General features: G+C 45.8%; 1 protein-coding gene across 1 annotated transcript in view; it reads right to left on the reverse strand.

Annotated features, from left to right (window-relative positions):
* astn1 (astrotactin 1) overlaps window positions 1-23,605 on the reverse strand; it is a 3,287,998-nt gene that overhangs the window by 1,351,326 nt on the left and 1,913,067 nt on the right. The window contains exon 12 of the mRNA XM_085982255.1: window positions 5,655-5,782. Coding sequence (XP_085838381.1) covers window positions 5,655-5,782 — 128 coding nt within the window. The remainder of the gene's footprint in view (window positions 1-5,654; window positions 5,783-23,605) is intronic.

Raw genomic sequence — 23,605 nt, forward strand, 5'->3', positions numbered from 1 at the left:
GCATCATGGGGATGATAAACTTCATTGGAAAGTTCATTCCTAACTTGTCAGCCAAGACAGCCTGTCTGCGAGACCTGTTACATAAAACAAATGAGTTCGCATGGACAGAAAGACATGAACAAGAGTGGATGAACCTCAAAACAGTGCTGACAACCACACCTGTACTCACTTTCTTTGACCCAACAAAGAGAATCAAAGTGTCAACGGATGCATCAAAGGATGGCCTAGGCGCAGTCTTGCTACAAGCAGAGGGTGAAGATTGGAAACCTGTTGCCTATGCCTCCAGGTCTATGACTGATACTGAGTGTCGATACGCCCAGATTGAAAAGGAATGTCTAGGCTTGGTAGTTGGATTAGAAAAGTTCCATGGCTACATATATAGACTTCCCACCTTCACAGTTGAGACAGACCACAGCCCACTGGTTGCCATCATAAAAAAAAATCTGAATGAGATGTCTCCAAGGATTCAACGACTCATGATGAAGCTGCAAAGACTTTGAACTGATCTACACACCAGGCAAATACATAGTGTTAGCAGATGCACTATCCCGAGAACCCACAATGAGTCAAGTGAGCTCTACTGAAGAAGACGTGGATGTTCATGTGAGTATGGTCACTGCTGCGCTGCCCATGTCAGACACAAAATCAAAGCAAATAGCAGAAGAAACAGTAAAAGATACAGTGTTACAAACAGTAATAGAGAACATTCATCATGGTTGGCCAAAAGGTTCCTGTCCAAAAACTATCACATAAGGTCAGAGTTGAGTGTCGTAAGTGGACTATTACTAAAACAGAACAGGAGGGAGGGAGTCAGTCGGCCCACTCCCGCTACAGACGCTGTGCATCAGCGCTGATGAGTTCGGCGAGTTGGCGGGGAGGCAGCAGAAGCAGTGATGGAGGCCATGACGACCCGCTGTAGCACAGCGGCCGGCAACTCCTCGGCGGGAGGCTCGGAGGTCAAACCGGTAGGAGCGGAGGCGGCCAGTGGACCGAGGGCAAGAAAAGCAGGCACTGGAAGGTTGGACACCGCGGGAGACTCGGAGGTCAGACCAGGTGGAAGGAGAGCCAGAGAGAAGCAGGCCCCGGGACGTCGGTACCACGGCAGCTGAAGATTGTCGGGCAGGAGTGCGGAAAAGGCGGAGCAAGGCGAGAGCGGACCCTATTGTGATGGCGCCGATGAAGATGGCTGCCGTCGTTGCGGGCTCCGTGCGTACCAGGCAGCTAAGTGTCCTTTGCTGCTTGGTGCGCTCGGCTCATTAACAAAAAAGCATTTCACTGACTGGATTTCACTTGTTGTATTTGGTTATGTGACAAATAAAATTGAAATTGAATTGAAAAATTGAAATTGAATAGTCATTCCACAGGCTCTACGTCAAGACATGCTCAAAAGGATTCATGAGGGACACCTCGGAATTGAAAAATGCAAAAGGAGAGCAAGAGACACCGTTTATTGAACTGTCATAAATAAGGACATTGAGAACATGATAGGCATATGTGAGACATGTCAGAAACACCAAAACAAACAAACAAAGGAACCAATGATAGTAGCTGACATACCAACAGCACCATGGCAAAAGGTTGGTATGGACCTCTTTCATTTGAATGGTAAAGAATATCTAATAGTGATTGACTACTATTCTAACTATCCTGAGATGGTGCTGCTCTCAAGCACCACAGCAAGCAATGTCATAATGCATGTTAAATCCATCTTCACCAGGCATGGGATTCCCAGGATTGCCGTTAGCGACAATGGTCCGTGCTTCAACTGTAAGGAGTGGCAACAGTTTGCAGCACATTATGACTTTCAGCACATCACATCCAGTTCTTTGTATGCTCAGTCAAATGGTAAGGCAGAGAAAGGTGTTCAAGTTCTCAAGCAGCTACTGAAGAAAGCGACAGAAAGCAAGTCTGATCCTTATCTCGCCCTGCTGAGATACCGAGCCTCACCTTTAGACTGTGGTTCTTCACCTGCTGAACTACTAATGGGTCGCAAGTTGCGCACCACGCTACCCTGCTGTGCAAAAGAATAGCAAAGTAAGGAACTGAGACAATGGCCTAGAAATTGAGTTGCCTTAGCGCCGCTTTTGCGGCGCTAGAGGGCCTAGCGCTGCAATTGGCGCCGGCGCCAAAATTGCCTGGGGCCCTTCCGCCGCGCTAGACCGGTAGCGCTGCGCCGGCACCGATGACGTCATCGGTGTGCGCAGCGTCCCGGTTGCCATGGCGACGGGCCCCAGCGCCGAAATTCAGTTGCGGCCGCCTCGCACGTGGCAGCCGCAACTAAGACTCTGGCAACAGAGTCTTACCTGACTTTGCGCCGGCGCATTAAAGGCCCCGCGGCGGCCGGCCGCTTTCCCGCCGGCCGCCTGGCCGCAGCTCCCTCCCCGGACTTCCCCCCCCCCCCGGAACAGAAGCAAGCCCGGCACTTGTCCGAGGTGCCGGGCTCATTTTTAGAACGATTTTCGCGGGCCGCGGCCGGGTGCAGGCAGCTCCTCCTTAAGGGAAGGAGGAGGCCTGCACTTCCCGAACCTGCCGCACCGCAGCGGGTGCCGCAGCGCCGGAATAGCGCCGATATTCAGCACGTAGCGCCAGTTTTCAGGCGCAAACACCTCTCAGCAGCGCCGGCAGCCGTTTGGGCGCAGAACTATTGAATTTTGGGCCCGACCAGCGCGACTTAGCTCCGGCACTAACTTCCGGCGCTAAAGCCCTGGCTGCGCCAAAACTCAATTTCTAGGCCAGAGACTTCAACTGTTAAAGCTGAAACAGAAATCTTACTATGACAAGTCATCCAAAACTCTAAAACCATTGACAAGGGATGATGTTGTCAGGATTGAGGATCCAGATGCATGGAACAGGAAAGCTACAGTTCTTGAAGAAGTAGGACCAAGGTCATACACTGTTAGAACTGAGGAAGGACAGATTCTCAGGAGGAACCGCCGTTCCCTCCTGAAAACACAAGAAACTATCCAAGAGCAGATTGATGACAATGCCGCAACTGAATCTTGTCATTCACCACCAGAACAATCTCATGAAAACACATCAGACTTACCCATGCTGAGAAGACCCACACATGTAGTAAAAAAGCCTGATAGACTTAATCTTTGAGTACAAAGAAAAACTATATTGAAAATGTATTGACTGTTGTGAAAATGTTTATGTTTATAGAGCACTAACAAAAGTGTTACTGATATCATCTTTATCGTTTTTCTTGAAAGTTGATTGATATTGATTTTGTTAACCTCAAAGAATGGGGGATGTAATGATCAATAACATGTCATTCTGGAGTGATACACTAGATGGAGCCATAGAGCTGTATAGAGCTCTATATTTAGTTCTATGTGTTTAAGACTACACTACCCACGATGCACTAGGCTACCCAGGAGGCAGTAGTCAAGATGGCTGCCTGCACACAGAAGCACACATGCTGGATCTCTACAGATGCTGTACCTAGAGAACATGTACTGAATAAATGTCTAGCTAGAAGCTAGCTGTTCATAATAAGAATGTCTAGTTATTAATGAACATAACATCACCTACCCAATTATAGATTGATATGAGAAGCTTTCATACAAGATAACAATGTACTAAATGAAGGGTGTCTTCCGATGTAAATACAGGGACAGCTGTGCCTTAGGCACCGGCCACACCCGTGCGCATAATATTGTAACATATTTTAATGGCTCTTTTGGCGTGTGACATGAGGATCCGGTGAGGCGGGGCAGGGTGGAGTGAGCTGGAATGTTGGACATCAGCAAATGAAGAGCTGTTTTCCGTCCATGGAGCTTTGTCTCTCTTGTTTTGTTTAAACACCACTGAATAACTGGCTGTCAGAGGACCCCTGGAAGGTAGGCAACAAAGTAAGAATGGCCCTATAACAAGGAGAGGGCTGCCCCGGAATGAAATGTTCCATTTTTGAACTTGGTCATCCTGAAGTCATTTGGAACAGGTGCTTGTTGGCTGTAGTGTTGTTCGGGCGCTTTAGTTGCATTATAAGTGGGGGGGTGCAGATTCACCAGAATGATACTGGGGCTAAAAGGGTTAAATTATGAGGACAGGTTGCATAGACTAGGCTTCCATTCCCTCAAGTAGAGAAGATCTAAGGGGGTGATCTAATTGAGGTGTTTAAGATGATTAAAGGAGCTGACAGGGTAGATAGAGACAAACTATTTCCTCTGGCGTGGAAGTCCAGAACAAGGGGGCATAACCTTAAAATTAGGGCTTTGCTGTTCACGGGAGATGTCAGGAAGTGCTTCTTCATACAAAGGGTAGTGTAAATCTGGAGCTTGCTCGCCCAAAAAGCTGTTGAGGCTGTAGCTCAATTGAAAATTTCAAAAATCAGTTTAATAAATTTGTCAGACAAGTGTATGAAGGCGGGTAGATGGAGTTAAGGTACAGAGCAGCCATGATCTAATTGAATGGCGGAACAGGCCCAAGGGGCTGAATGGCCTCCTCCTGTTCCTACGTTCCTTATAGAGAGGACTCCTAATTTCCATAACATTTGTAGCTTTACTGAGCTTTGCTCACAGTTGGTATGCAAGCTCTACAATGGGAGCCACTTCATAATGGAATGGCATCACATCTGAATGACCAACGGTAAATAAATCAATATACAACAACACCTTGTATTTATATAGCGCCTTTAACGTAGTAAAATGTCCCAAGGCGCTGCACAGGAGTATTTTAAGACAAAAAAATTTGACACCGATCCACATAAGGAGAAATTAGGGCAGGGGACCAAAAGCTTGTTCAAAGAGATAGGTTTTAAGGAGTGTCTTAAAGGAGGAAAGAGAGGTAACAAGGCGAAGAGGTTTAGGCAGGGAATTCCAGAGCTTAGGGCCTAGGCAGCAGAAGGCACGGCCACCAAAGGTTGATTGATTATAATCAGGGATCCTCAAGAGGGCAGAATTAGAGGAGAGCAGATATCTCGGGGGGGGGGGGGCGGTGGTTGTGGGGCTGTAGGAGATTACAGAAATAGGAAGGGGCGAGGCCATGGAGGGATTTGAAAACAAGGATGAGAACACTGATCACAACAGTACTGTGGGATGAGCTTTAAAGAACTACTCAGCCCACTAAATAAAAAAAATGTTTGCACTCCAGTCACATTTGGTTATTGTTTAGTTTGTTCATTTGTTCTGTGGCTTAGTAATTTCAGTATTAATTTGGCCAGAGATGACACATCTCTGATCAGAGATGATCAAGACAATGGAGAAAACTAGGAAAAGAACGTGACTCTGTAAGCAGGTATGTATTCCCGCTGAAATCACTAACGGTCTTAAGGTTCAAACAATGTGAGGGAGCCACTTACAGTGAGATGATGCCATCAGAAGGTTGGTTTGCGCTACTGGTCTTTACCTCCATATTCCCGCCTATACTGCATATTCCTGTAGATGTAACTGACAAACTCATGTAAATGAGTCAATTGGCACCTTCAATATCAGTGCTTGCCTCCCTTAAATATATGTAATTCCTGCCATTTGTTTTTAGATTGTAATATTGAACATGTCATTCCCTGCAAGCAATGTATGGAGCCCCGTATAATGAGGAGGGGGGTCACCAATTATGCCTTGACTAGGTCAAAGATGGATTGCTTCAGGGCCTAATTGTCTTCAAGTTAAGCACAAGAAACCATAAAGCAGAAAATGCAGCTTCAGCCTGACCTGTGAGGTAGTCTGGATCCGGGATGGGCTCAGACAGCTCTTCCTGACACTGGCTTTCACTGGGCAGAGCTGAGACAACCATTCCATCTGGCAGCTGCTGGGGGATACCAGTCACAAAATTCTTCTGTCTAAAGGAGAGAGAGAAAAAAATAATCCATGATGGAAGCAGTTTGTTGGATACTATAGCTTCACAGTTGGAAAACACTGAACAATTAACAACTTGTATTTATATGGCGTCTTTAATGTAGTAAAAATTGCCCAAGGCGCTTCACAGGAGCGTTATCAAACAAAATTTGACATCAAGCCACATTAGGAGATATTAGGGCAGATTACCAAAAGCTTGGTCAAAATAAATTAAAACAGTCAGTCAATGACACCACTCTTCATCTTTGTTTGACAAACATAATTCATAATATTTTGCAATGTTCAAACCTTGAAACCAAATATATTTTCTGGATCTGGACATTGTAGGTACAATTTGGCCATTTCAAAAGACCATAAGGTAGCTATGGATCAGTGATACCATTCTGTCCTTCCTAACTCATCCATGAATCCACAACAAAGCCACTATTACCCCAATCATGACTTCCATCTGTTTCTGAAGGTGCTTTGCATTTTTTATGTTAACTCCCAACACACCAATCCCATGCAGTTGACTGTAAAATTACTGGTCTCAATTTGGCCAATGGCAGAGCAGACCCACTTTTTCCTGGAGGGTTAGATCTGCCTCCGGTACTCCAAGCTCGCACAATGACTTTCTACAAAGAACTGAATTGGTTCAGTGCATCAGTGTTCTTGCCTGCAGGCACGGAGTTGCACCATGACACATGGTGCATGATTCACTGGGATGGCCGAGCGACTTTTCAGAGGATTATGATTTTTTTTCAAGTTGTAGATTATTATTTTTTTTTAATATTGAATCCTGTACTGTACTGCTAGGCCAACTGAGGAGAGGACGATTTGGGGAATGGAACCCAGCCTTCTGTATATCCATTTTCCTACTTGGCCACTTTGGTTGGGTCCAAAGGAGGAATAAATACAAAGCGGTAAATTTGCCACAGCTCTCCCAAAATTCAGGATAAAAGCATAGAAAAGTAAAATCGTCTTTAAATGATTCCAGGGCATTTTCCTGCATTACCTGGAACAGAAGTCCATTCCATATCGTCATCATGTAGGGAGCTTCCTGATATCAGTTCTAAATTTGTCTTTCACCTGTTTAAAGCCTGCACCCCATTGTAACACTGTCACTATTTAGCTTAAAGTAGATTTACCTTTTCTATATCATTTACTATTCTAAATATTGGATGAGGCTTTTTTTTCCCGTTTCTTTCATCATAACTCATTCCTCCAATACCAGAATCAGCCTTGTGGCTTCCTCTGTACTGCCTCCTGGACTTGAATGCTTCCATGAAGTCTCATCCAATCTACCTGATCCATGTCTTTATCACCTCCATATTCGAGTATCGCAATGCTTTTCTGGTCAGCCTCCTATCCTCTACCCTCCGTAAACTCCAGCTCATCCAAAACTCTGCTGCCTGTATCTTAACCCACAAAGCACTGTTGCCTCACAGCGCCAGGGACCCGGGTTCAAATCTGGCCTCGGGCAACTGTCTGTGTGGAGTTTGCACATTCTCCCTATGTCTGCGTGGGTTTCCTCCGGGTGCTCCGGTTTCCTCCCACAGTCCAAAGATGTGCAGGTTAGGTTGATTTGGCTATGATAAATTGACCCTTAGTGTTAGGGGATTAAATACGTGGGGTTACGGGGATAGGGTGGGATATGTGTCGGTGCAGGCTCGATGGGCCGAAATGGCCTCTATCTGCACTGTAGATTCTGTGATTCTGTGAATAAGTCCTGACATGAATCTTGTCATTCATGTGGAAATGACTTATGAAATCATACTGGGCGGCCTGCTGGTGGCGCTGTCCAGGGAGAGTATAAATACTCGGGCATGGGCCCAGCTTGCTCAGGACATTCTTTAACAGGAACTAGTGAAGGACACAACTAGATCTCCATGTTGAAAAACCAGTTGATTAAAGCCTTGTTTAATACTCAGACCAAGTGCCTAGTAGTTTTCTTACATCAAGTCCCATTCGCCATCAGAACTACCAGGCAAGCAATGGAAATGCTAGATTTACCACCGTGCTTTGAGGTGGATTTGTGGTAAAAAGGGGGCAAGTGTGGGCTCCAGCTAGCACAAATCTGTCGCTGAGTACCCTGGAGGTGGAATCAGCCTCATGGTGGGCATGTTTCTTTGCTAAATCCACTCACAGAAGGACCTGGATTAATCAGCTTGGTACACATTATCAGAGTCGGACATTTCAAACATCAAGGTGTCTGGCATGGTTTAATTCCTTGTATAGATCCTTACAACATGCTGAAAGAATATGTCCATTGTATAACTGATGAGGAAGCCGGAGACTTGAGATGACAGCTGTTGGAAGGTGTTACCTGGAAACCAGGTGTGAGAACATGTGTTTATTTATTGGGGCTGGGTTGCAGCGGCATGCAGCTGCCACTGAAGCTCTGCATCTTCAACTGGTGGAACCGATGTTCAATGAGGTATACAGAAGCAAAATACTGTGGATGCTGGAAATCTGAAATAAAAACAGAAAATGCTGGAAACACTCAGCAGGTCAGGCAGCATCTATGGAGAGAGAAACAGTGTTAAGGTTTCAGGTCGATGACCTTTCGTCAGAACTGGAAAACGTTAGAGATGTAACAGATTTTAAGCAAGTGCAGGGGCAGGGAAAGGGGGGAGGGGAGGAAAGAACAAAAGGGAAGGTCTGTGATAGGGTGGAAGGCAGGAGTGAGTAAATGACAAAAGGTTATGATTGTGTCCAGTCCTGTTAGAATTTTATACGTTTCAATGAGATCCCCTCTCATTCTTCTAAACTCTAGCGAATATAAGCCTAATCGACCCAATCTCTCCTCATACGTCATTCCTGCTATCCCAGGTATCAGTCTGGTGAATCCTCGCTGCACTCCCTCCATGGCAAGAACATCCTTCCTCAGATAAGGTGACCAAAACTGCACACAATACTCAAGGTGTGGTCTCACTGTACAACTGCAGCAAAACATCCTTGCTCCTGTAATCGAATCCTCTCGCTATGAAGGCCAACATACCATTTGCCTTCTTAACTGCCTGCTGCACCTGCATGCTTACCTTCAGCGACTGGTGCACAAGGACACCCAGGTCTCGTTGCACTTCCCCTTTTCCCAATCTATTGCCATTCAGATAATAATCTGTCTTCCTCTTTTTGCCACCGAAGTGGATAACCTCGCATTTATCCACATTTACTGCATTTGCCATGCATCTGCACAATCACCCAACCTGTTCAAATCATACTGGAGTTTCTCTGCATCCTCCTCACAGCACACACGCCCACCCAACTTTGTGTCATCTGCAAACTTGGAGATATTGGGCCAGAAATTCCAGGCCAGAAGCGTGAGTACGGTCGGCTTACTCACGCTTCTGGCCGTTGGAAATGCCGGCGTTCAGCATGAACAGCGCATGCGGGGAACGCCGGCATTTCCAGACCTCGAGCGCGTGCGACTGCACAGGCAGCGCTTGCGCAGTGAACTTCGTGGATTTCATTCATGAAATCCGTGAGGTTAAGTCCTTAGAAGTTACACTGAAAAAAAGCAAGTGTAAAGTGGTTCATTGGCTGCGGAGGAAGATATATTTTATCGTGGAGCTTTTGAAATGCAATATTTTTGTTTGGGAAAGGGAGGGAAGTTATTTTAAGAAATTTTAAGTAAGTTTTAAAGTTAAAATTTTTTTTTTTTAAGGGTTTTCAGAACGGTAGGTAGAAGGAGCAATTGTGGCTGTGTGAATGGAACGTGAGAATGAGTTATGTATGTATGTCCACATATATTCCTTTACGTATATGTATGTATGTTTTATATTCCTTTACTATGAATGTATGTTTTTAATTATGATTTTCCAATAAGTTACTTTCTCTGAAAGTCATAATTAAATAATACATTCATACACATAAGTAAAGGAATATATACATAACACGCAAAGGAATATATACAGACATACATACTTTCAGAAGCTCCACGATAATAAATATCTTCCTCCGCAGCCTCTGTAGCAACTGTACCCATGCTTTTTTCATGTGTAAGTTGTAATGACTGGACCTCACTGAAAGCATTAATGAAAGCGGCGAATTATACTGCGCACGCGCTGCATGTGCAGTCGCACGCGTTCTGCCTCTGAACCCCTTCGTTCAGAGGACAGGAAATGCCGGTTTTCCCCACATGCACTGTGCATGCTGAAAACCGGCATTTCATCCGGCCAGATGCGTAAGTACCCCGACCGTACTAGCGCATTTGGAAGGGAATTATTGGGCCAACATTTTACATGTCAATAAAATAAAAAATTTAACACTTGCACGACTTGCCCCCTCGCATCTGCGACTGAGGGTCCAAGGAGGTGCATTGCGCAAGAGGTCATCATCGGACGTATCCTCACACTGTTCCCTTTGGGGAACTGTATGAAGTGGTGGAAGGATTTATGGCCGTGATTAACGCTCATTCCGTGACCGTAACCATCTTTGAACCAGCCATTAGGGTGGTTAGTCCTATGGCGGGAGGGTTTTACGGGCTCCCACAACCCATCTGAGGGGGGGGGGGCCACCAACACCCACGGACGCAAGTATCCCGCTGGATGTCCACCCAGAATTTAAAGTTGGAGCTCCGACTCCACTTGCCGGGACTGTCTGGAGTGGGGTTCAAAACCCTACTCCTTCTGGCCCAGCGGCGGGGATGCTTACTGCTACGCAAAAGGCCCACTCCGCACAAAAGGTGACACCCATATGTTTCCTGCGCCTTTTCCCTCCCCGTGACTGGAGCCCTATGCTGCCATTTCACGTTGCTAATCGGATTGGGCGTTTGTCATAGCGGTAGGATCCCCGCCGCTGGGCCAGATCAGGGTAGGGTTTCGAACCCCGCTCCAGACAGTCCCGGCAAGTGGAGTCGGAGCTCCGGCTCTAAATTCTGGGTTGACATCCAGTGGGATATTTGCGTCCGTGGGTGTGGGTGGCCCCCCCTCCTTGTATAGCTTGTGGGAGCCCGTAAAACCCTCCCGCCATAGGACTAACCGCCCTAATGGCTGGTTCAAAGATGGTTACGGTCACGGAATGAGCGTTAATCACGGCCATAAATCCTTCCACCACTTCATACAGTTCCCCAAAGGGAACAGTGTGAAGACACGTATGACGACGACATTGCTAAATAAATAAATGGAATTAAAAAAATTCTTTTAGGGCTTTTAAAAGTCTTTAAATTGCTTTAATTCTCTTTAAAACTACTTCAGATTACTCAAAATAATGTAAACATTTTAAAAAGTTTATAAAAGTTACCAAAATCTTCAAAAAACTTCCAAAAACCTATTTAAACTGCTGCTTTGCATGTAAAAAAGCAAAGCAGCTTGACAGAAACATTGGGGGCGTGTCCAGTGAAACTGAGACCTCAAGGGGCGTGTCTCACTTACACTGCACGCTCCTGGGTCCGCGCTGGCTGCACTCCTGGGCGGCGTGACGTCATACGCTGCCCGGGAATGTGCTTTCTATTTCTCCAAGTTCAGGCGTCCCAGAAGCTGATCGGCAGGAGCGCGGGGTAAGTGCAAATACGGGGCTTGCACGCGCTGCAAGCCCCGTTCTGGAATTTCTGGCCCATTACATCTAGTTCCCTCGTCTAGATCATTTATATATATTGTGAATAGCTGGGGTCCTAGCACTGATCCCTGTGGTACCCCACTAGTCACTGCCTGCCACTCGGAAAAAGACCCATTTATTCCAACTCTTTGCTTCCTGTCTGCCAACCAGTTCTCTATCCAAGACAGTACCTTACCCCCAATCCCGTGTGCTTTAACTTTGCACGCTAATCACTTATGCGGGACCTTATCGAAAGCCTTCTGAAAGTCCAAATACACCACATCCACTGGTTCTCCCTTATCTATTCTACCAGTTACATCCTCAATAAATTCCAGTAGATTAGTCTAAGGTGACAGGCGACCGGAAGTTCGGGGTCATGCTTACGGACTGAATGGAGCTGTTCCGCAAAGCGATCACCCAATCTGCATTTGGTCTCCCCAATGTAGAGGAGACCGCATCTTGACCGGCGAATACAGTATACTAAATTGCATGAAGTGCAAGTAAGTCGCTGTTTCACCTGGAAGAAGTGTTTGGGGTCCTGGACAGTGGGAAGGGAGGAGGTAAAAGGGCAAGTGTTGCATCTCCTGCGCTTGCACGGGAAGGTGCCGGGCGAAGGGGAAGGGCTGTTAGGGGTGATTGAGGAGTGGACCAGGGTGTCACGGAGTGATCAGTTCCTTCGGAATGCTTAAACGGGAGGGGAGGGGATGATGTGTTTGGTGCTAGGATCACGCTGGAGGTGGTGGAGGATGATCCATTGAATGTGGAGGCTGGTGGGGTGAAAGGTGAGAACGTGGTTCTGGGACGGAGGGGAAGGGGTGAGAGCAGAAGTGCAGGAAATGGAACAGACACGGCCAAGGGCCGTGTCAACCATGGTAGAGGGGAATCCTCGGTTGAGGAAAAAGGAAGACCTATCGGAAGCACTAGTATGGAAGGTGGCGTCGTCAGAGCAGATGCGACGGAGACGGAGAAACTGGGAGAATGGAAGCGGGGTGGGAGGAAGTGTAGTCCAGGTAGCTGTGGAAGTCAGCGGGCTTGTAGTGAATGTTTGTCAATAGCCTATCCCCAGAAATGGAGACAGAGAAGTTGAGGAAGGGAAGGGAAGAGTCAGAGATGGACCTTGTGAAGGTGAGGGAAGGGTGGAAATTGGAAGCAAAGTGAATGAAATTTTCTAGTTCAGGGCAGGAACAGGAAACGGCACCGATACAGTCAACAAAATGTACCGGAGAAAGGTGAAGAAGGGGACCTGCGTAGGATTGGAACGAAGAATGTTCCACATATTACACGAAAAGGCAGGCATAGCTAGGACCCATGCGGGTTCCCATACCAACACCTTAATTTGGAGGAAGTGAGTGGAGTCAAAGGAGAAGTTGTGAGAACAAGTTCAGCAAGGCGAAGGAGGGTGGTGGTGAATGGGGACTGGCTGGGCCTCCATTCAAGGAGTGTATGGTGTGTTCAATGAGGTGTGGTGTGGTCAGGAGGATGATGGCAATGCACTCACACATTTTAGGGCCAGTTGAGTTGCTCACTGTGCTGCTCATGAGAAGCTCCTGATACCTACTGTACACCTAGCAAAGACTCAAACCGATGTTTTGCAATTGTCTGATGACCAATTAATGATTATCCTCCCTGGGAAACCCTTTTTAATGTTGAGGTGGTTCAGATGATGGATGCGCAGATCTTAACCAAGCAGCTCTGCAACATTTATGGGCACGATTTATGATTGCTCAGCCAGCCTGGCTCATTGCTAGAACCTGGAAGTATAGACCTGTCAATGGGAGCTGGGATTGTTCCCACACAGCTCCGGATAATCCTGAAAACCAGTGCCCAAACAGTTAGAGTGGTTCTAGTTGTACAAGGAGCAGGACAAATACTAATACTCTATACTGGCAAGCTGCCCAGTTTTAACTAGTTAAACTCCAGCAGTACCCAAGTAAGCTGCCCAGTTTTAACTAGTTAAACTCCAGCAGTACCCAAGTGCACATTTGGGGGGGTCCCTAAATCTTGGCTCTGCCAATCTACGCTGAAACTCTCTGGATTTAGGCAAGAGGAATGTATCCCTATGGGTAGAAATATTGACTCCATACTTGGACAAACAGAAATCCTACAGGCGGGAGTAGATTTCTCAGTAGATTTATTTGGAGACTCAAACATGGCAATGGTTTCCATGTGTATCAGACACTCGACTCATCAAACTAAAAATCAAACCATAGATGACTTCTGTGGTAACAATGAGATTATATACACATTACTTGACCTCATTATAACGCTGTGAAATATTTACAGATTCTCCATATTTACGATTGTTTTCGTTGTGCAGAATATCTCAGCATTGATAAATATCTCAACAATATAAATAAACATAAGAGGCAGTATATATCTTTTTGCTCCCACAGGTTTTCTCTGTCAGTGAAGTCTGTCACAGCTCAGTGGTCCTGTATTCACTGTCAGTTAAAATGTACTGCTTGTTCCTATTTTCTGATCCATTTTCAAAAGGTGGTCCTGCAAATAAACTGTTTGATTGAGTCTAGCAGCGGGGGAATAACGCACAGATTCTGAATATAGATCTCCCAAACATTATTTTTCTGATTCTACCATTCAAATGTAAAAATCAGTGCATGTAGCTGTAAGTTCCTACAGTGTCTATAGATGTAAATAAAAAACCTCAGCAACATATTGATATTCTGTTGTTAAACCTCTACATTCAGTTATACATTCAGGTCAATGATCCTTTTAAAGCCAGAAATTGCCCATGTACAAAAATAGCCAAAAAGGCAAAACGAATTGTGCAGGAAGTCAGAAGATTCAAATGGCCAACTTACAGAAGTCTCTCATGTTCTGTTTATAGTGAAGAATTATTTTACTTGAGTGCCAGTACTGTGGATTGTTCCCTGTATGCACTGCAGGATAGATTTCAGAAGCAACCAGGGCAAGGAAATACTTATGCATGTGCAAGTGTTGAGAAGTCACAACTTTAACTAAGTTTCAGGCTAAGAAACATCCCCAATGTTGGGGGAAGGCCCTTATAGGTTAGCACTTACGCAGGTAGTTCAGCCAAATGACATGATAGCCCCCAATATCTAATGCCATTGCTGTTAATCATTAATATTTGTTGTCACTGTCAATACATCATTGATGGCATGTGGACGAGATCATGTCCTGAGGTGGGTCGTGGTGGCATGTGGAACAAACCATGTCCTGAGGTGGGTCGTGGTGGCATGTGGAACAAACCATGTCCTGAGGTGGGTCGTGGTGGCATGTGGAACAAACCATGTCCTGAGGTGGGTTGTGGTGGCATGTGGAAGAGATCATGTCCTGAGGTGGGTCGTGGTGGCATGTGGAACAAACCATGTCCTGAGGTGGGTCGTGGTGGCATGTGGAACAAACCATGTCCTGAGGTGGGTCGTGGTGGCATGTGGAAGAGATCATGTCCTGAGGTGGGTCGTGGTGGCATGTGGAACAAACCATGTCCTGAGGTGGGTCGTGGTGGCATGTGGAACAAACCATGTCCTGAGGTGGGTCGCGGTGGCATGTGGAACAAACCATGTCCTGAGGTGGGTCGTGGTGGCATGTGGAACAAACCATGTCCTGAGGTGGGTCGCGGTGGCATGTGGAACAAACCATGTCCTGAGGTGGGTCGTGGTGGCATGTGGAAGAGATCATGTCCTGAGGTGGGTCATGGTGGCATGTGGAACAAACCATGTCCTGAGGTGGGTCATGGTGGCATGTGGAACAAACCATGTCCTGAGGTGGGTCATGGTGGCATGTGGAACAAACCATGTCCTGAGGTGGGTCATGGTGGCATGTGGAACAAACCATGTCCTGAGGTGGGTCGTGGTGGCATGTGGAAGAAATCATGTCCTGAGGTGGGTCGCGGTGGCATGTGGAAGAAATCATGTCCTGAGGTGGGTCGTGGTGGCATGTGGAAGAAATCATGTCCTGAGGTGGGTCGCGGTGGCATGTGGAAGAGATCATGTCCTGAGGTGGGTCGCGGTGGCATGTGGAAGAAACCATGTCCTGAGGTGGGTCGTGGTGGCATGTGGAAGAGATCATGTCCTGAGGTGGGTCATGGTGGCATGTGGAAGAAACCATGTCCTGAGGTGGGTCGTGGTGGCATGTGGAAGAAACCATGTCCTGAGGTGGGTCGTGGTGGCATGTGGAACAAACCATGTCCTGAGGTGGGTCGTGGTGGCATGTGGAACAAACCATGTCCTGAGGTGGGTCATGGTGGCATGTGGAACAAACCATGTCCTGAGGTGGGTCGTGGTGGCATGTGGAACAAACCATGTCCTGAGGTGGGTCGTGGTGGCATGTGGAACAAACCATGTCCTGAGGTGGGTCGCGGTGGCATGTGGAACAAACCATGTCCTGAGGTGGGTCACGGTGGCATGTGGAACAAACCATGTCCTGAGGTGGGTCGCGGTGGCATGTGGAACAAACCATGTCCTGAGGTGGGTCATGGTGGCATGTGGAACAAACCATGTCCTGAGGTGGGTCATGGTGGCATGTGGAACAAACCATGTCCTGAGGTGGGTCGTGGTGGCATGTGGAACAAACCATGTCCTGAGGTGGGTCGCGGTGGCATGTGGAACAAACCATGTCCTGAGGTGGGTCGTGGTGGCATGTGGAAGAGATCATGTCCTGAGGTGGGTCGCGGTGGCATGTGGAAGAGATCATGTCCTGAGGTGGGTCATGGTGGCATGTGCCGCTTTACTCATATTGCAGTCTTGTCACTGGAGTCAGGGCTGTTCTGATGGCAGTGCAGTGAGATAAATGCAAAGCAGGAGTGAAGGACAGCTCCTCTCATTGGCTACATGTCACAGTGACCGCACAGGTTACAGTGCCCTTTCCAAATCCAGAGAGAAGAATTTGCATTAAGAGCATAAATTAATGTTTACAAAGCTAGTGTCCATAACATTATATACCATTATGTGGAAAGACAATTAAGTAGCTTACTGTTGCCTCTGACTGAAAAAGCCTTGAGAACTGTGTACTGAAGATGGAATTACCATATCATTTTGATACTGATGTCTAAACACATTAATAGTAGTCCTTCATTGGCACCAGGCCAGTAGCCCAAAGCCCATCATTCAGAAAGTTTGAGCAGGTGAACACTAGAAACCACAAAAACTAGGCAATCTCAAACAGGATCGACTCCCAGTGTAACCAGAATACGCTTGGAAGTCCTCCGCCTGCTGCTTTATGCTACCGTTATCTTCAGACAACTCTGGTTGTCACATCTAGTTTGACCTTGCTTGAGTTCATAACCATGTTCTAACACCAATATGTGGGACGCAACTGAATTATTCAACATCACAGCTCTGACTGCTGATTCTTTGTGTTTGCCTGAGGTGCTTACTCATGCTGGGGTACAATTCCATTGATGCCTACAAGCACCTTGATCAATGACTATTCGTCATGTGTAAGCATCTACGGCGAGTGCAGGTAAATCTACCATTGGGAGCATCACAGCCAAGCCAGATCCTGCCCGCAGCTCATGTTTAGACATGCCCACTCCCGCAGACTGGACAGTAATCATCTGGCTGATTCTTCCTTCTGTCTAGCCCATGGGCACTGAGGCCAATTATACTGCCTCTATTCTGAAGGAATAAGTCATATAACCTATTCAGAAAAATACACTATCTTTTGAAAGAATTCTGGCCTTATAAAACATGACAAACTGGGTTTGAAAATCTAGAAACCGAACGATGAAAAAGCTGTGAAAGTATTCTGGCTATAGAGATAAGATAGTTGTTGACACTGAATCAATAACCTTATTGAAACAGAAGGTTAAAGGCTCCGGTAAGCTAAACCTTTTCGAATGAAACAATGGTTCACCCTGGATAAGGTGTTCTAATTTACACCTCGTAAAGAAGCACAAACATCTGCCTTCATAAAAATTACATCAAGTAAAAAACACACCTGCCATCACACCGTTTTTTTATGGTAAACTTAGAACACCTAGAGAGGAGACATAATTCTGTAATGCTACCAGCTGAGGTGACAAAGAATTGCAGAAGCCAGCAGAAAAATGACTAGAGATAATTAGTTTACATCAGCAGAAAACCTTAAAGGAAATACCACTGGAAAAGGGTACAGGAAACTTTGTGATTTCCAGCACTGACGGGACCGGCGTGTGGCCGATCTATCAAAACTGCCGGACGTACAAAGTTAATGTTGAAGCATACGGAGGTTTTCATCTCCGTATCTGACAACAAACACTGTTGCTTAGCAACAGCTTCTAAAGAGTCGGCTGCAGCTGCAAGCGTCTGTAGCTGAAGCTGTTGGTATAGCTACAGACCTTGCAGTGGCTGACTGGGAAAAAAAAAGAACGAGATCTAAAAAAACTTACAGAAAACGGCTCCTGATTTTTGCCGTTAGATCGAGTATTCCGGACATACAACCTCCGAATAAACCAAAGTTTCCTGTATATATATTGAACTCTCAAATGGGATAATAGACTTGCTGTAATCAGGCAAAGCGATTCTTGGCTTCAGAGGCGGCTCTGTAAGTCTCCAACTCTTTGTACCTCGGGGATCAAAGGTATTTCATTTTGGTGGATATCCTGAATAGAACACTAAGAACTGTAAAACTGTAGCGAAGTTAAGATTTGAGAGTAAGGTTCTCTGATAATAAGATTGTAAGCTTTCTCTTTTTGGAATTGTTAATGTTGCGATTGACTCACCAACTGTAAACTGCATGTCGGTTCTTTAATAAATCAATATATTTTTAGAATTGTCTCACATAAGACTTCTGTATCAAAAACTCGCAAACTCAATTTCTGTACACTCTTTGGTGAGGAGTTGCAGAATTCTGGGGAAATTTTCCAGACCCTCATAATATCCGGAACGTTACAGTCTAGCTAAACTTATTAAAAGTGCTATCTGGAGGACGGTAACATTTTCAGGTTGTTCCTTTCCTTTAGGAAGAGATAGTCCAGACCTTTAGACCCAATTAAGCATCTTTAGGATTCGGCTACCTCGAACGTCTGAGGAATGCACCTGATCCGGAGTAGCCCTAAAGGGGCTAGGACTAGCAATGATCCCTTCACTACCACTGGCCTGGAATGAGTTCAGCATAGGACTTGGATTAAAATTTGGGCTATCCTGGTCGGTATACTTTGCTTTCCCATGAGTAATGCAATTATTGCTAAACTAAGAAAGAAAAAATCTTAATTTATTTAGCACCTTATCACATTCTCGGTGTCCCAAAGTGCTTCCCAAACACTTTTGAAGTGCAATCACTGTTGCTATGCAGGCAAGCAATTTGCAGACAGCAAATTTCCACAAACAGCAAATGGGATAAATGACCGGTTAACTTGCATTAACTCTCCTCTAACATGATGCTGGTATATCATTAGTAAACGTAATTGAGTTTTCTAGCAGTAAATGTGAAAGCTATTGGATTCGCTGAACAAGACACTGATGCTCTACTGCTTGATTGACAGGCTACTGATAGAGCTACACATTCTCTGAATGGGATTTGAGTGTTTGTCAAAAGAAATACAGGCTTTCTGAATGGGAATCTAGAGCTTGACTGCTGGGGCTCCGAATGGGAGCTCAACAATTTGGTACCAGAGCTACAGGCTGGCTGACAGAGTCTAGTGTTCCATGGCTCTCTGAATAACAGTCCAATAATCTAGCATTACAGTCACTAGACTTTCTTTTGGCTTCTAGTGGCTGCTGGGCCCTCTGGAGCACAGTCTGATTATCTACTGCTAGACTAACTGGACCACAGCTACTGCATTGAAAGGTAAAGGGGAGGGGGGAGATCACATCGACCTGTTTCTGGTGGTGTCCATTGAGGGACAAATGTTGGCCACCAGAAGAACTCTCAGTTTTTCTTCGAATAGTGCCATGGGATCTTTTAAGTCCACAGATTTGTTGTGTTAAAATCAATGCCATCCACATAACTGCTGCTGACTCAGGTGACTTGCCCTCAAACTCCCAGCCTTGTCTGTCCAACTGAGCCGTCACTCATCCCATTCTGCGTAGTTTCTCCCCGTCAGTCCTCAGCACATTCCACTCACTCATGAGGTCTACCACCTAACCCCTCAAACCCATCCTGACCGTGCAAATCCACCACACAAGCGGACAATGTCAATCTGTCTCTATTTTGTGGCACTGTTTCTACCTACTTCAAGATGGCAATTATCATATCCATCAACAAGAAAACCACCCTCATCTTCCCGCACATCACTCCCTCACCATGTACCATCCAATGTTCCTAGCTCCTTCAAGACAGCTGTTATCATTTCCATTCTGAAGAAAACTACAGGAGGCCCTTCCCACACATCACTCCCTTATGAAGTACCACATCCTTTTAACTCTGCAATAATACTAACCTCCACTTCCACCTCTTCCCCAAAGCTACCTCACCATTTTCTGCAATCTTCCCTTCTCTTGCAAAGCCCTGGAACATCTCATTGCTTTGCAACTGCGCTCCCACCTCTCCTTTACCAAGGACTGAATTTTGCCAGCGCTCAGAGTGCAGGTTTGGAGGCTGGTCCACTGTCAAAATCGAAATGATTGACAGCGGGTTGGGAACCCACTCCGAACCTGCTTCCATGTAAGTTTCCAAAGTGTTGGGTCTGCGTTTCAGAACAGACCCGACACCAAACGGCGGGGGAGGCATTTAAGATAGTTAAATGCTTGTTAACTAATATTTTGCCAGCCTATTGCTATTTTCCAACTTTTTTAATGGGGTTATCATTGTTCGGAGAGCACATTAGGTAAGTAGGTCGGGTTCCCTATGTCTCCCCATTGCTGTGAATAGATGACAGCTGCAAAAGTGGTATGAAAGCTACCATTTCACAGCTGTTCACTGTCCAATGTCAGAAGCTTGAGCCTTCAGGACTTGGAAGAAACTTTTGAGCTTTATGCAATTTGGAAGTGTTTGGAGTAAACTCTCTATCCACTGTCACCCCCTTGGAGCAAGCTCTTTCACCATTGACAGATCACTTCTGTCATCTCAACTTCAGCTGCCATCTATTCCAGCAACATCAGTGCCCTTGAAAAAATCTCAGCTTGGTCCTCTGAATCCCACCACTATCAGCCCCAACACCAACAGCACCAGGCACACCAACATCACCAACCTTCTCCGCAATCACCTGATGCTGCACAGGACACAGGGCATCAGCACCCAACGACATTGCTGCCCGGGAGACCAGCAATGGCATCACCATGGCCAGATTTACTTCACTTGACGCTGTACACCCTGGCTGCCATATGATGCACCAGGGTAACACCACCCCACATCGGCACCATAAAGCATCTCTATAATGTCCAAGCCATTCCTTTCTTACTCATCACAATTGGGGGGGAGGGGGGGAAGTTATGTCTCAACATTCACACGGATCTATCCAATAAGGTAAAGTGTTGAAAATATAGATTTCAGTGTTTGGCAACACATTAACAGAAACTTCACATGAACATTGGCTAAACCACCCAGGTGCCTACCCTTTTGTGTTGTTAGTTCATATGCTTGCAGTAGGTTGAGGGTAAGGGTGAGGGGTAGCTAGTGAGACGGCAAAGTGATAATGTAGTTAGAGAGGGATGGTGAAGGTGCAAGGTAAGTTGGTGTGAGTAAAGATGTGCAGGAGTACGGTAGGGAAGGCAGAGTGATGTGGATGTGATGAGTGGCACAGCAGGATGAGGTTGAGTGTGGCTTGGCAGTAATGTTTTGTGATCTGCTCAGATCATTCAAATATTTGCACCACTGCAGCCTGGTCCTCCTGACAACATCCCTGCTTGTGCCGTCCTGTGCAATGTGCAACTAGGCTGCGTTGATCTCCTGGGGAGGACTCTTCCGCCTATGGGAAGAGAAGAGAACCTCCCTGCGTGCTGTGACTCCCTCCATAAGCATATGGAGGGAGTCAGGGGAGAGCCTGGGTGCAGCTGTGCAACTTTGTGCAGTGCTTGTCAGTGTTTGCAGCACCTCAATCCTGTAAAATAATGAGAGCAGAACTGTCAAAATCAATTTGGACATGGCCTCTTTAAGGAAACTGGCTAATGACACGTCTTCAAATGACCCACTTCTTATTAATTGGCTGGGAACCTCGCAGGGCGGGCTTAACAAGCCCAATCAACGAAAAATCGCTTGGAGAGTGTGGGCTGCAGAAGGCAGTGGGCTGGGACCGTGACACCGACCCCGGCTGCCTCAGACCCCACCTCGGTTAGCAAAATCACGGCCCAAGTCTCTACCGCCTGCCTGCCACACTGATCAAAGGCTTATAATGTTGTGAAGAATAGTAGTGAGCCTGAGGATTGGGAGAGCTTTTGAAACCAGCAAAGGATGACCAAAAATTGATAAAAAGGAAGAAAATAGGATATGAGAGTAAACTAGCAAGAAATATAGAAACAGATTGTAAGAGCTTCTACAAGTATATAAAAAGGAATATATTAGCAAAAGTAAACGTTGGTCCCTTAGAGGCTGAGACTGGAGAAATTACAAAGAGGAATAAGGAAATGGCAGAGACTTTAAACAAATATTTTGTATCTGTCTTCACAGTAGAAGACACAAAAAAATAACAGAAATAGTGGGAAACCAAGGGGCCAATGAGAGTGAGAAACGTAAAGTAATTAAGATCAGTAGAGAAAAAGTACTGGAGAAACGAATGGGACTGAAAACCGACAAATCCCTTGGACCTGACAGCCTACGTCCTACGGTTCTAAAAGAGGTGGCTGCAGAGACAGTGGATGTATTGGTTGTGATCTTCCAAAATTTCCTAGATTCTAGAACGGTCCCAGCAGATTGGAAGGTAGCAAATGTAACCCCGCTATTCAAGAAAGGAGAGAGAGAGAAAACCGACAACTACAGGCCAGTTAGCCTGACATCAGTCATCAGGAAAATGCTGGGATCCATTGTAAAGGAAGTGGTAACAGGGCACTTAGAAAATCATAATATGATTAGGCAGAGTCAACATGGTTTTATGAAAAGGAAATTGTGTTTAACAAATTTATTAGAGCTTTTCGAGGATGTAACCAGCAGGGTAGATAAAGGGGAACCAGTGGATGTAGTATATTTGGATTTCCAAAAGGCATTTGATAAGGTGCCACATAAAAGGTTGTTACGCAAGATAAGGGCTCATGGGGTTGGGGGTAATATATTAGCATGGATAGAGGATTGGTTAGCTGCAATTAGTGGGGTGCCGCAAGGTTCATTGTTTGGGCCTTAGCTATTTATAATCTATATTAATGACTTGGTTGAAGGGACTGAGTGTAATGTATCCAAGTTTGCTGACAATACAAAGCTAGGTGGGAAAGTAAGCTGTGAGGAAGACACAAAGAGCCTGCAAAGGGATATAGACAGGTTAAGTGAGTGGGCAATAAGGTGGCAGATGGAGGGAAATGTGAGGTTATTCACTTTGGAAGGAAGAATAGAAAAACAGAATACTTTTTAAATGATGAGAAACTATTAAATGTTGTTCAGAGAGATTTAAGTATCCTCGTACAGGAAACACAGAAAGTTAGCATACAGGTACAGCAAGCAATTAAGAAGGCAAATGGCATGTTGGCCTTTATTGCAAGGGGGTTGGAGTACAAGAGTGAGGAAGTCTTACTACAATTGTACAGGGCTTTGGTGAGACCACACCTGGAGTATTGTGCACAGTTTTGGTCTCCTTATCTGAGAAAGGACATACATGCCTTAGTGCAATGCAGGTTCACTAGGTTGATTCGGCCTATACTCTCTGGAGTTTAGAAGAATGAGAGGTGATCTCATTGAAACATAAGATTCTGAGGGGGATTGACAGGTTAGATGCTGAGAGGTTGTTTCCCCTGGCTGGAGAGTCTAGAACTAGGGGGCATAGTCTCAGTGTAAGGGGTCGGCCATTTAAGACTGAGATGTGGAGAAATTTCTTCACTCAGAGGGTTGTGAATCTTTGGAATTCTCTACCCCAGAGGACTGTTGATGCAGAGCCGTTGAGTATATTCAAGACAGAGATAGATTAATTTTTGGACTCTAGGGGAATCAAAGGATATGGGGATCGGGCAGGAATTTGGAGTTGAGGTGAAAGATCAGCCATGATCTTATTGAATGGCGGAACAGACTCGAGGGGCCATATGGCCTATTTCTGCTCCTAATTCTTATGCTCTTATGTTCTTACATTCTTATTGAAGTCAGAAATGACGTGCTGTCTGATTGCTACTGTGGTTCTCTTCTCATCTTCCTTAACCTCGCCACCTCCTTCAACATTGCTGACCATTCCATACTGCTCCGATGTTACTCCTCAGCTGTCTGCCCCAGTGGCATTGCTGTCTTGTGGCACTGTGAGTACTTGCTGCAATGCAGGC

This window comes from Somniosus microcephalus, chromosome 3 (genome assembly GCF_052327205.1).
Source record: "Somniosus microcephalus isolate GS21.2 chromosome 3, FLI_Smic_1.0, whole genome shotgun sequence".
NCBI lineage: Eukaryota > Metazoa > Chordata > Chondrichthyes > Squaliformes > Somniosidae > Somniosus > Somniosus microcephalus.